General features: G+C 48.4%; 2 protein-coding genes across 2 annotated transcripts; both read right to left on the reverse strand.

The window, feature by feature from the left end:
• Positions 1 to 2,703: 2,703 nt before the first annotated feature.
• Positions 2,704 to 5,474, reverse strand: ENH_00049850 (sterol-regulatory element binding protein site 2 protease, putative; the record flags this gene model as incomplete). Its single annotated transcript, XM_013581209.1, has 7 exons — positions 2,704 to 2,767; positions 3,324 to 3,441; positions 3,566 to 3,611; positions 4,211 to 4,276; positions 4,687 to 4,797; positions 5,135 to 5,231; positions 5,425 to 5,474. The coding sequence occupies 7 exons, from the start codon at positions 5,472 to 5,474 to the stop codon at positions 2,704 to 2,706; spliced, it is 552 nt and encodes a 183-aa protein (XP_013436663.1).
• A 4,102-nt stretch (positions 5,475 to 9,576) lies between these two features.
• ENH_00049860 (cell division protein pelota, putative) lies at positions 9,577 to 10,869 on the reverse strand (the record flags this gene model as incomplete). Its single annotated transcript, XM_013581210.1, has 1 exon — positions 9,577 to 10,869. The coding sequence occupies one exon, from the start codon at positions 10,867 to 10,869 to the stop codon at positions 9,577 to 9,579; it is 1,293 nt and encodes a 430-aa protein (XP_013436664.1).
• Positions 10,870 to 13,523: the final 2,654 nt, after the last annotated feature.

Below are 13,523 nucleotides of genomic sequence, written 5' to 3' on the forward strand. Positions count from 1 at the left end.
GCATAGCTTGCTCCCTCGACGAAGTCTCCATCTTTCACTGTATGCTTGAAGCCACAGTGTGGCAACTAATTAGCTGCCTATGTATCGTCTATTTATTATTTTGTTTATTAACTTGTATATTATTTTCGATTAATTACCTGGTTAAAAGCGTGCAAAGGAACTGCTGGTGCGAATGCCACTCTTGTGTCTGTGCGTGCCTTTGTGTGCAACGCTGTCTAGTATGCAGCTGCAGAAAAAGGAGAGCTGGAATTTAGCTTTTGTTCATATTTAGAAAGCTAAATAGGAAACCAACAACATTAATGAAGCTTACTGGAAAATCAAAGGAGTTTCATTTTAGCCTCGCCTCTTCTCACTGCAGCGGTCGCGATTAGTGCTTTCAGACTCACGAAACTTGAAATTGAAGATTTTTAAACAGCTTCATTTGGAGTATTTATTCGCAATTAACTTATCTGTAGGTGCCTTTACTAGCTACGCTGCACTATTTAGCAATGGTACGAGCTACCATGTCTCAAGCATTTGTTTTGTATCTATATATTTGCACTGCGTTCGCAGAAGGATGCACATTAATATATTGGATTTAAAGATGAGAGGAACAAAAGATAAAAATTGAGTCTAAATTGGCTTTTGGCGGTTCAATACGGGATGTGTATGCCCGTGCTGATTTGTAAACGCATACAAAATGCATATGCATATTTCGCATATGTAGCATGCATGGGCATACACACTTTGCGTGTAGATGTATATCCACACAAAGTGTGGATATTCATATCATATGTGTGTATGCATGATACACATACTGCACATTCTTCCGAATATGCACTGGATATACACAGGTGTATAAGGAAAACATATTGCGCATACCCACATGAGCAGATGCTTGAATTTGCATCCATGTTTATCTGCACAGATATGTAAGCAGCTTATTGGTTCCATTTGAACTTAACGCCTTTGTGTTGACATGCCTGCGTTAGCAGCCTCAAGTATATGCCCTACTGCACATAATACATCCCCTTGTTAGTTTCTAGGCTCGAGTGAAGATAGCCCTTTTACATTTACATTCATATGCATGTACTATACATAAGTATATATACATATGTATAATACAGTTACATAATATAAAAAAGATGCCCGCTATGAGTGTCTTAGAAAAGATGCCGGCTGTGAGTGTCTTAGACATCTCCAAATGGAGAAGGCAAGGTGCATTCTATGTAAAAACAAGTGTGCGAGTATACACCTCTAGTTACTCACGGCATTAGTAGCACACCAAGACACATATATATAACATAAGATACAGATTAGATATAGGCATACCTATATATATTTTACACGGTACCTATATATTTATGCACACTGAAAATACATACACATGCATGTATTTACAGGCTTCATGAAAACGTACGTGGATGTACCTGAGAGTACGTGCTAGGTGCCGAACTGACTGTTTAAAACTTGAAGAAATCACTTAAATAAAGAGAGATGTTTTGAGTGCTCAACGGGTGCAACATAATGTGCAAAGAACGGGAATAGAGCGAAGGCGGGAGCCCCGTGAACAGCACAGAAATATAAATGAAGGCGCTATACACCGCAGGGACCTGAAGCAAACAAAGACGCATACAGCGGCTAACGCCTTCACCAAGAAGCAACTGGAAATAAGTTTGGACGCCAACACTCGAAATTCATTTGCTCCCGTAGCTCATGCTCCCTAATCACTTGCTTTTGCACCTGCTGCCTCTGCTTAGTTTCACTATTAAAAAACACCACCCAAACAGCCGAAAAAGTAAAGGCAGAAACTGTAGTGAGCTATCCAGAACGCCTCCACCAAGACTGCCGGTATCATGGAAATGGAAACAAAGACAGAGGCGACCGTTGTGAGTTGGGCCAACCAACTAATTGAACAATCATCAGAAATAAATTAAAGTTGAAAGCCATATTGCCGAAAGTAACTGCAAAGTCCAGGACGGTGCGAGAAAGGAGCCTTTAGTGGAAGTCTGACATGAACAGGAAATCTGCAACGTTCTATGAGCGACTAACTTCCGCTCGCTGCTTGCTGGCCACCTAGTGTAAACGGAAAGCAAAAAGGCCCCTAAAAATCATTAAAATGAAAATAACCGGTGCAGAAGCAACAGAAAATAACTTTATTTTTAGCTGAAAGCTTACGCGAGACAGCAGCAAGTATAATAGAATCGTGGAAACCAACAGGCAAACGCGCTGCCCCCAGGCGTAGTTGTTCAAAAACCGGTTCACGAAGCAAGTGTCCGAAAAGTACGGAGAAATCGCCTGCCAGCCACTGAGAAAAACGCCAAGAAAAAAGCAATTGCAATTAACAAACTACTAGATGATGAGAGCTAGAAAGACCAGATTAAGCTGAACCAATAATGCATGCAAACACCAGCCATTCACCCTAAGTCCACACTTTAACGTGCACTAAGAAGGGCTGAATCATTTGAGGCAGGACCTTCCGTCATAGTTAAAAGGATTGAAGCTAGCAACCTTTACAGGGGCCAGGAATAAAAACGAAAATATATATTGAGCGGATACAGAAGTATAGCCTTAACATGCTGCTTTTTGTTGTATTCATCTGTTGCATACACGAGCTGACTAGCAAAGCGTGCAAACCACAAAGGCAACTCCTACAAGCAGAAAATTGACACATCAATTTAAACATGAATACAAGTAAATTAAACTGCTGTTGGTTTAATTCGCCTACTCGAGAGGTGGGAAGGGGATGAGGTTCACAACGGCCGACATGAACTGCAAGAAAATGAAGCTGCAGAAAGCCAGAGGAGACAAAAGTGCCAAAAGCCTAAACAGCTCCTTCCGGCTTTTCCTCAAGTTGATGCAAATAGGGAAATAAAGCAATAACCAAAGGCAAATTTGGAAAGGCGAAATGGACAAACGAACGAAAGGGCATGGAAGCGCCAATTAGCGCAGACGGCACGAAAGAACAAACAAACACACACACAACAAACAAGCAAAGAGAAAAGTAAGAAGGAAACGAATGAACGAGAGAGCTTCAAATCAAAGAAGAAAAGTAAGCAAAGAAAAAGACACACGGGAAAGTGCATGAGCGAACGGTCCGGTGCGCAACGAAGTAAAATCAAATTGACGGGTGAAAAAACAAATAAAGAGGATCGCCAAAATACAATCCACAATCGATACAAATGAGTAAACATAAGGCGAAAAAAACTAGGAGTACCTGGATGCAGACAGTGCAGTAGCATTCGTCAGGAACGGTGAGCGGCCCAACTGCGTCATTTTCTACTATTAACTCACCAAAAAACATTATGGGAACATTTTTATTTACTTTCGAACTAGCGACTCACCAAATGAGGCCGATAATAGGCAGAGGAATGATTGAAGGATTTGCACTTGCAACTAAAATATAAACTTGGACACAAAAACTGCCCAGCATGCCAAGCAGCAAGTTGGTGGCGGGCCCGGCTGCAGAAAGCAGCAGCAAACATGCAGAAGGGACTAAGAATATTCACAAGCAACTAAAAACTTATTTTGAGTTGTTTCACAATTCAAAGCGCGAAATGAGAACTAGAAACAGCCAGCAACCCACCCAGCGCCATGGCTGTTTTCCACCCACGGCTGCGCACTGCGCGTTCCTGTAAGGCGAAAACAGAGAAAAATAGAGGTAAAAATAAGACTTTGACTCATTTCTTTGTTTGGCATAAGTCAAGTGGGGTGAATTAACAAATGCTTCCTAATTTTGAGTTCAGTTTAATTCCAACACCTACGTGAGTACAGGCTTATCAATGTGCATACGTGCATGCGCTTAAAAGCAGCATCTTGATGCACGAAATAAGCAGCACTTTAGTGGAAACCTCTAGATTTGCGCACGCATGCATTTTCTGGCGGCAATAACACTTGTAGAAGTATAGATGAAAATATTTAGTGGTGCACTTTAAGACCTGTAAAACAAGAAACAGGCAAGTGAACTACGCCATAAAAGGACAAAACAGAAGACCAGTGTTTTAAAGCATCTTGTGGACAGAGAAACGGCCAAAATGAGAGGAGCAAAGCAGCGAAAAGACGAGCAAAAACGCCGGGCGGACAAACAACTAAGGATGCAGCTTTTTGACAAGGAAACAATGAAGAGGGGGTAATATGAAGATTCAATTTTAGATTAGAAGGATTTCTAATAACTTAGAAGTAATCTCTGATAAGTGCATATATGTTACTAAATGTATCTGGAGTTAAAAACAGAAAAAGTAGTAGATCTAAATATGGTACTAAAAAATACTGACACAAGTAAGCAAGTATAAATATACTAAGGAGTGCTCTTTAACTCACATCTATGTTCACTCTGCCTCCAGGCAACACCATTCCTCCGGAAGCCACGAAGAACACAAAAATGAGAACGTCGAGGATCCCCACGTAGCGAATCAAGTCGCACGTCAGGTACCCCTGAATGCGGAAAAGACAGAAAATAAATCAAAAAAGTAAAGCATTAGATTAAATATATAATCACAGCAAGTTTCAGAGAGGGTGAGGCGAAGGTAAGACTTGTTTCGGCAGACACCTTTTGAAACTGGCTGCTTCAAATAAAGAGGTGCTGCTGTAGGCCACAAGAAAGCAGAAGGCGCTTCGCCGCACTGTTTCGTGGGGGCTCTTTTTAGTAATCAAATGGCAATTAAATTAACAAAATGAATAAATTCAAAAAACTATTTTATCACCCACCGACTCTGCCACTCCCTCCACCCCGGCATGGTAGGCAGTAGCCGCATGTGCGAATTCGTGGAGGCAAAGGCCAATAAGACACAGCAGCACTGTGAAGGCAGAAACACAAACCTGAAGACAAACAGTACAATTAAAAAGGAAATAAAGTAAAGAAGCCTCATTAGCGCAGCTCAATGGAAATGCCGCTAAGTCCAGAGGCGCCACGCCAGCAGGTAAGCGTTTGGGGTTCACGGCGAGGGAGCCAGTGCCAAGTGTTTACGGCTGAAGGGATGAAGAGTGCTGCAAGAGCAGCAGCAACGCTAAGCAGCAGCAGCAGCCACAGGACAGGCGAAAGGCCGAAGATCGGGGGGGCCCAAAAAAGGGGTCGAGGCCCCCAGGTAGGCCGCAGGACAGAAGCTGGGGGGAAGCAGCAAAGGGGCTTCCTGGAGGCTTCAAGGCATCTTCCCACAATACCTTGCTGCTGCTGCTGCTGCTGGCCGCCTGCAGCCAAAGGGAGGGCTAGACCCTGCTGTCGCGTGCTGGGGTTGGGCCCAGGCCAAATAATGCTGAGGCCATAGCAGAAGAAACACACGAGGGGGGCTGCAGCTTTCTGTCGATGCAAGTTGCATGTTGTCGGTGTGGTGTCTGCGGGCAGCTGCACCGCACGATCTTCCCCTACAGCCTAAGCCCCCAACTGTTAAGTTCTACAGTAATATCTGAAATTCGAATTTATATTGGTGAGAATAGACAGAAACGCACTCGCCCGTTGCTGTTATACGAGGGCCTCCGCCTTGCGGCTGCGGCGCCATCGGTGTTGCGAGGAAAGCAGACAAAAGCTAAAGTGACCCGCAGCAGTTGTCGATGAACTTTGTTAGAATGAAAGTGATTCAATAAATATAATTGAATTCCTTGGGAAAAATTAAAGGAGGACACGACAAACTAGGCTGTGGCTGCTGGACCAAAGCCAACCCGTCGGCGGTGTCCGCAGCCCGGTTGACTGTTTACAGAGAACGGGACCAAATTTGATAGTTGCAGTCATCGTATTTATTATTTGAGTTTCGTCTTTTCTTTACACCTACAAGGCGTACCCAACCGCACACATGGACTTGTTTTGATCGGTCGAATGAGTGAGGAAGCACTGTATGGCCGATTGGCTGGGGCCGGTGCTCTTTGTGTCGTCCCTCTAGGAGTCTACTCTTCTTTAATAATGAAAACCATTCATTGGATCTGTTTCTCTGGTCCTTGATCAACTAATAATAGTCTTTAAGGGAGCGACTAGGGAAATATGGCCTGGTGCCACTTAACGGGGTTCGGCATTTAATCAAGTAGAAGCCGACAACTTCTGGCACCAGTCTATATTGCGCAAAACAGATTGAAATTATATAGTAGGAATTCAAGCAAGAAGGATTCAAAATGACGAGGGCTCAAGAAACCTTGCCCGCCTTCGTCTGCTCTAATATCTGAGAAACTCTCAGCAGGAGAAAACACATTGGGGGTCAACAAACACAACGTTTTGTGCCATGATTGAATGGAAAATAGTGCCTATATTTTTGCTGCCGAACGTGAATTTGGACTGCACACACACCCGAATAACAGCAGCTACGGACTGCCATCCTTAGCTGCCTCTTTCTCCAGTCGCATCTTACAGCTTCTGCTGCTGCTGCTGCTGCTGCTGCTGCTGCTGCTGCTGCTATAGAAGCAACGGCGACTGGGGGCTGCAGTAGCGCCACTCCAGGCCGAGGAGCACAGGGGCTGGGGGGGAAGCAGCAGATGCATTTGAACAGACTTTGCTGTCCCTGCTGCTGCTGCTGCTGCTGCTGCTGCTGCTCTGTTCAAAGCCTTCAACACAAGCTGAGGGCTTAGAAATATATGTACATTTGGAGTTGATTGGGAGACGGGAAAGCGCACACGCGGGAGGAGCCGGCATCCGGGGTATTTGTGCACATGGCGCCGAAGTCGCAAAGAAAGCAGCAGCAGCACCGCCTTGATCAAGCGTTCCTCTTTGGAATTCTTTGCTCGATTCCGTCGTTGCTGCTGCTGCTGCTGCTGCTGCTGCTGCTGCTACTGCTGGAGTGAGTGTTTGTGCCATGTCTTGTTTTTCATCATGGGCTGCCGGGAGCCGAAAGCCTGCTTCCTCGGCTAGCGGCAGCTGATGAAACTCTAGATGCGAGTGTTGTTGTTGTGAATAGGATATGGACTTACATCTTTTGAATGGACAAGTAGCATCGCCAGCTGGGACCACCGACCAATGGCCCACCACTCCCGGTGACTCCAGTGCTCCCCGTCGCTTCCTGCACCTGCTTTCCATGTTGTTTAAATCGGGAAAAAAACAAAAGGATCAATTTAAACTAAACTTCTTCATATTTCGGCCTACGGGGGCTCAGGAGAAGGACGGAAAGCTGAACGGCACTGTGCGGGCGACGGGGAGCAGTGCAGCGCGCGGACCTGAAAATCGCCGATCCATCCGTTCCTTCCCATTTCAAGGCGAAAACCAAATAATATTTTCTTGAAAATTACAATTACGTATCAAAAAGAGAGAAATAGTTGCAGGAGCTGAGAGAAATGCGCACAAAGGCCACTTCGGTTGACAAGGGTCGGCGGCGGCCCCCGGCGGAATGGCAGCCACCACATGCGCACGGACTCTCTTTTCCTTTCTCTAAGGTCTATATTTTATGATGAAAGCAAATTTAAGAAGCTTAAAATAATGGAAAGAGGGATTTATATTAGAAATGGCATTGATAGGCCTACTAAAGTGCCCGCTGTCCACTGGAGTGCCTTACTGGACTTGCACAGATCCCACTGAGCGCTTGCTTGTGGCTTTGTTTGCTCTTTGTACTGTTCTTGAGAGATCTTGATGAAGCAGAAATGACCAATGGTCACCCTGAGCAACGCTTGAGGACACAGCAGAGTGTGAACACACATGGCGGCGTGGAGGCTTTGAGCCTGAATGGCAGCAAAGTATTATTCCTCAAATACGAAGTGTTATTCCCCTGTGCTGCTGCAGATGGCCCTGAACTACAGCCACAGGCCTAAAGTCTGGCAAGTTCTAAGTTGAATAAGGGCTCGTTCAGTGGGCGCTTTGCATCTCACGCCATTCATGCAAATATGAATTAAAATTTGCACAAACTGCGCAAATATTCACTTATTTCATTCAAAAATATACACAGATTTGCATGTTTACTTAAAAGGCTCTCCCAAGATGCCTGCAGTTAGTGCAAGTGCAAGGCCGAACTCCGCCGCAGCAGCACCCCCGCTACGGCGAACAGGCAAAGCTGGGGCTGCACTGCAGGAGCAGCGCTGCTGCTGCACTACAGCAGTGCTGCTGCTGCTGCAGTGCAGCAGCAGCCGCTGCTGTGGGCGCCGCGTCTGCTGCTGGGGCGGCCCCCGCTGGGCTCTCTTCGGAGAGCAGCAGCAGGGCCAGCAGGCGCCTCTGGAGATCCGCTTAAAGGAAATAACTCCCTCAAAAGTCTTCGGCATTTATATTCTTCATTACTTCTCTCAAGTCTAAACTTGCTGCAAAAGTTTATGGCGTTATTTCTGTATTCAAGATTTGCACTCAAGAGGCCATTCATACTTCAGGCTCCCGCTAGGCATGTGTATACTTATACACATTTACCCGAATATCTATATGTATTTACTTATATATATGTATATACATATATATATATATATAAATATGTATATACATACATATAAGTAAATAAATATATAAGAATAAATGGGTGAATAGCTGCACAGATATATTTCTATTGGTCTATTTCGTGTATCTCTGTGCCCATAGATGCATGCATGCATGCACTGCATGCGCGTTTTGCAAAATGTGAAAAAGGATATTTCAAAAGTAATTATACTTTTGCATATTTCCTTTTTACAAATTTATACTTTTGGGGATTTCCCCCTGCGGCCCGGCCCTGAAGCAGCTGCTGGGCGTCCCAAGGCCAGAAGCTGAGCTGTCTGCAGCTCAGCAGGCCTTCTCTAAGCAGCAGCAGCAGCTGCTGCTCTTGCTGCTGCTGCTGCTCCATACGGCGGAGCAGCAGCAGCAGCAGCAGCAGCAGCAGCTGCTGCTGCTGCTGCTGCTCCGCCGCATGCACCGCAGCTGAAAACTGCTGAGATCCGCTGCAGCGCAGCTGCGCAGCAGGCCTGTTGCTGCGCCTTCTGCTGCTGCGGAGTTTGCTGCTTCTTCCCTTCAAAAGCAAAACCAAACATTCGGAAATCAAATAATAGAGGCAGCAAAGCAGCACAGCACAGCTGCAAGAGGCAGCAGCAGCAGCAGCAGCCTAGCACGATGCGAAGCTGCTGCTGCTGCTGCCCCCCAGGCAGCACCCTGAGCCCCACTCCAAGGGGGGCCCCCAGCTGCTGCTTCTTGCTGCAGGGCCTCCGCAAGTGCAGCAGGGGGCCCCTAATTTCTTTTTCAGGGAACTGTGGCACCTTCGTGCTGCAGTTAACTGCAGCAGCAAGGAAAAAGAATTCTAGTGAGTCTGCAGCAGCAGCAACTCTGAAGACAAGCTCAGCAGCAGCCCATCAAAAAGCCAGCAAAGATCTCAAGGGCTGCTTTGCTGCTGCCTTTAAAGACTTTTTGAGTTTTTTAAATTTGTCTGGAGCTGCTCGCAGCTGCCAGCTGCTGCGCATTTCAGGTGTACGTACAGCTGGACAGCTGCGCCCTACAGTGTACGCTCAGCCGCTGCTATTGCTGCTGCGCGCTTCCGCCTTCAGCAGCAGCAGCAGCAGCAGCTGCTGCTGCTGCTGCTGCTGCGGCTCTTGTACCGCCTCGTCTTCTAAAGGAGGGTTAAGGGCTGCAGCAGCAACTGTACAGTGCCCGTTTCCCTTTGGAAGCAGCAGCAGCAGCAAAACGACCAAAAATGAATTTTTAGTTTTTGCAAAGAAGAAAGTGCCTGGGCCCCCTGCAGCAGCTCAGGGCGCCTCCCGTTTATGGCTGCGCCCCCTTGCCTGCTGCTGCTGCTGCTGCTGCTGCTGCTGCTGCTGCTGCTGCGGCTCTTCTACTGGCTCATCTTCCAAGAGCGGGAACCTGAGAATAGCAGCAACTCCGCCGAGGAGCCCCAGCTGCTCGCCCGTGGTGTGCTGGTCTGAAAAGGTGAGAGTTTCAGCTCCTGCTGCTGCTGCTTGCTGCAGCAGCAGCACGAAGAACTTGCGTTCCGAGAGTTCGCAGCTGCGCAGCAGCGCCTCGCTGACCATGAGGGTCTTGACAGCAGCAGCAGCAACGGCGCGCTGCACCTCTTCGCGCCCGTAGCAGACGAGCGAGCTCTGCTCGTAGCTGCTGCTGCTGCTGCTGCTGCTGCTGCTGCTGGGGAGTTCGTGCAGCAGCGCGCGGCGGGAGTCCTTGTGGTAGGAGTTGTTGAGCATGCGGTAGAGCTGGTCGATGCATGCAGCTTGTCTGAGGGCCTTTGTGTCTGCAAGGAGTTTCTGGACTTGTTCATTTTGCAAGAGTTCGCTGAGAGCGTGTCTGTAGGCGGAGGAGGCGTGCAGCAGCAGCACGCAGCTGCGCTTCTGCAGCACGAGCTTCCGGTCTTGCTGCTGCGCCTGCTGCAGGAAAAAGCTGAAGAACTGTTCCTTGTAGAAGCCGGGGCCTGCAATGATGAGGGCCTTGAGCTGCTGCCAGTCCACGTGCTGCAGCAGCGCTGCTGCCACTTCGCGGAAGAACCGCTGCAGCGCCTTGCTGTAGCCTGCTGCTGCAGCGCGGCTTCTGGGCAGCGCAGCAGCAACGCGGGCCAGGCAGCGCGACAAGTTGCTGCTGACGCACAAGAGGTTGGCCAGGCCGGCCTGGATGAGCAGCACGAGGGCCTCTGCTGCAGCAGCAGCGTCTGCTGCAGCGCGCAGCTGCCGCTCGTGCTCCGCGTCGAAGTCTTCTTTTGTTAAAGTGATCTCTTCAGAAGCCCCCACTTCCAAAGTGTGGTGGGCGCCCAGCTTGGCGTGGGGTGTATCGACACAGACTTGCCCGGAAATCCGCAGCCGCGCAGCCGCGCCTTCGAAAACTGTCGAAGTCACTTTTATGCAAAGTTGAATTGTTCGCGTTTCCGCGGCCACGCCTCCCGCCGCTGTTTCTCGCTGCACTTTCCGCACAGTTTGCGCCCGCACGCAGTCGCCCACGGCAATGAAGTTGTACAAAAACCAAACGTCTTCCGCGCTTTCCAGCAGCAGCCGCAGGCTCACCCCCTCCCGCTGCTGCACCCGACGCAGCACCCGCATCTTCCTCCAGCATCGACTCCCCACTGACCACTGGACCACTCCTCGGACCACCAAAAACTCTTCAAAAACTCGCTGCTGAAGCCGCAGGCGCCGCCCCAGAGGCAGATCCGCCCCGCATTCAACACGGAAACCCGAAGCTGCAGCAGAGGCGATGCACGAAAGCTGCGGGTACTCAGCTGCTGCTGCTGCTGCTCCAGGCTTTCATTTCGAGCAAAAGTGTAAAAGTGACGCAGTCAACGAATAAACGGCGAGATCAGCGCGCCGTGCAAGTCTTAAGAAGATGCTGGGCCGTTTGCACGTGTTCAGAAGCCACTGCGGAAACGAGGGCGTACGGCGGCGCCAGCTGCAGTTTCATTGAGCAATTTCAATTTAAATTAAAGACCAGAAAATAAACCGCTAAATAAAAGAGGATTAAAGTCCCGCTGCCCAGCGATTCAAAGTTCCTGATGCGAGCGACATCCGAGCACGCGAAGTCTGGGTGGAAAACGCAGATAAGTTCTGCGATTGCGGCTCTTCCCCGCTGCTGCTTCGACAACTAAACGAAAAAATGCATTTAAATGCAATTTAGTGAATCTTAACTCGAAAAAATGACGCGGGCTTGTGGGACTCCGTCCCAAAGTAGGTGCTGGGCAGAGGACGGAGGGTGCTTGTCTTCGCGTATTCTCTGGAGCAGCTGGCTGCGAAGACCGCAAAGAACGAAAAGCTCTACTGTTTGTCTTCACTTATTTCTTTCCAAATTGCATTATTCTAAACACGAGAGATTCCGTGAAGTCCGTCGAAGACTGTCGGCGAACAGCCCCAGCAGCTTCCCAGCAAAACGCCAGCATGTGGGATTCGGCCTGGGCCGGCGCTGCGCTGGGGAATCGCTGCCTCAGCAAACAAAAGTCAAAATAATTAATTATTTTAAATTGCAAAAGAACGGTCAAGGAAATTCATTAAATACACAGTCCTCGCGCTTCACAGCCCCTTACACACTTAGGTCTCATACTGTCGCACTCCATTCGCAACTCTCCTTCTTTTCGTTTGTTCCGGTGCCCAATTCACAACTCCCAGTTCACAAGAGTCCTTAGAGAGCACTGACACCGATTTACGTCCCATAAAAAGCCCCAAATCAATAAAATTCGTTTCGAGCTAGTCTTCACCTAGCAAGCGCCACAAAGTTCGATACGCAAAGACGAATTTTTCAAGAAGTTTCAAGTTTGCCTTAGACAGGCGCCTGGCTTGCAGAATGCCTTAGCTCGGACTTAGTCTCAATAAAGAAACATAACCAAGAAAATAAATGGATGCATTTTGTGCTGCTTCGCCCTGTGGCTTTTGTGACGCGCAGCAATGCATGCACTCAGCCAGGCTTTATGCTGCACCCTCTAGCGCCGCCTTGAGCCCTGCCAGGTGCCCGCCTTGTCTGTGCATCGCTAGCTAGCTAGCTAGCTAGTTGATTAGCTAGCTAGCCAGCTAGCTAGCTAGCAAGCCGCCAGCTACGTAGCTGTCCGGCAAACTGCGCAGCTCACGAGCATGCCGACTTGCCGGGCGATCCGCGGCCCGGCTAGCAAGCTGGCCAGCTAGCTAGCGGCCAGCTAGCCAGCTAGCTAGCGGCTAGCTAGCCAGCTAGCTAGCAGTTAGCTAGCTAGCCAGTTGGCTAGCCAGCTAGCTCGCCAGCTAGCTGGAGCAGGAGCTGGCCCGCTCTACACGGAAACAAAGCAGGAGCCCCACATGCCTCTGGAGTTTCTGGTCTTGTTGAAATTCAAAACAATTGCTGGCAGCTTTTTGAGTTCACTTAAGTCTGTTGCTGCTTCAGGAACTGCAGCAAAGACTTTCTCAAAGACAAACCCGCGGGGAACCGGAATTCCAGTGTGGGGATGCGGCACTGTCTCGCTGCTGCTGCTGCTGCTGCTGCTGCTGGTTTCGCCAGCTGCTGCTGCAGCAGGGCCAACTGCCGTTGCTGCTGCAGCAGCAGCAGCAGCGGGAGCGTCGCGCAGCAAAGCCTCTACTTCCTCGCGTGTGAGGGCCTTCTGGGCCACAGCCTGTCAAAGCGCCGTTGCATGCAAAACAGAACAGAAATATAAAATCAAAAAATAAAACTAATTTTTAAATAAGTGCATTTGTGCTTACAGATAAACAATTATTCAGACACGTCGAGGTCATGGGGGGTAGAGCAGCAGCAGCAGCAGCAGCAGCAGCAGCAGCAGCAGCAGAAGCAGCTCATCACGCTGCATGCAGAATGCTAGCGCAGCTTGGCGCCCCTGGGGCCCCCTGGGGGCCCCAGGAGGCCCTGCAGGGTCCTGGAAGAAAGCGGGCAGCAGCAGCTGTGAGGGGCGCCGTTTATGTTGACTTTAGGGTTTAGGGTTTAGGGTTTAGGGTTTAGGGTTTGGAGGGTCTTTCTTCCGAGGCCTCACTGCTTCGGTGATGGCCCAGCTGGGGCCCGCCGAGGCGTCTACAGTGTAAAGAAAAGAATCCTCAAAGACCTGCAGCGCATGCAGCATTAAAGAAAATCCAATTGCAGCAAAATGTCTTTTACTAACATTTATATTTATTGCGAGTATATATACATTAGACCAATATATATATTTATTTATATGTATATATGTATGTATATATATATATATATATATATATATATATATATATATATATATATATATATATATATATATATA

This window comes from Eimeria necatrix, genomic scaffold (assembly GCF_000499385.1).
Source record: "Eimeria necatrix Houghton genomic scaffold, Enh_scaff38, whole genome shotgun sequence".
Lineage (NCBI taxonomy): Eukaryota > Apicomplexa > Conoidasida > Eucoccidiorida > Eimeriidae > Eimeria > Eimeria necatrix.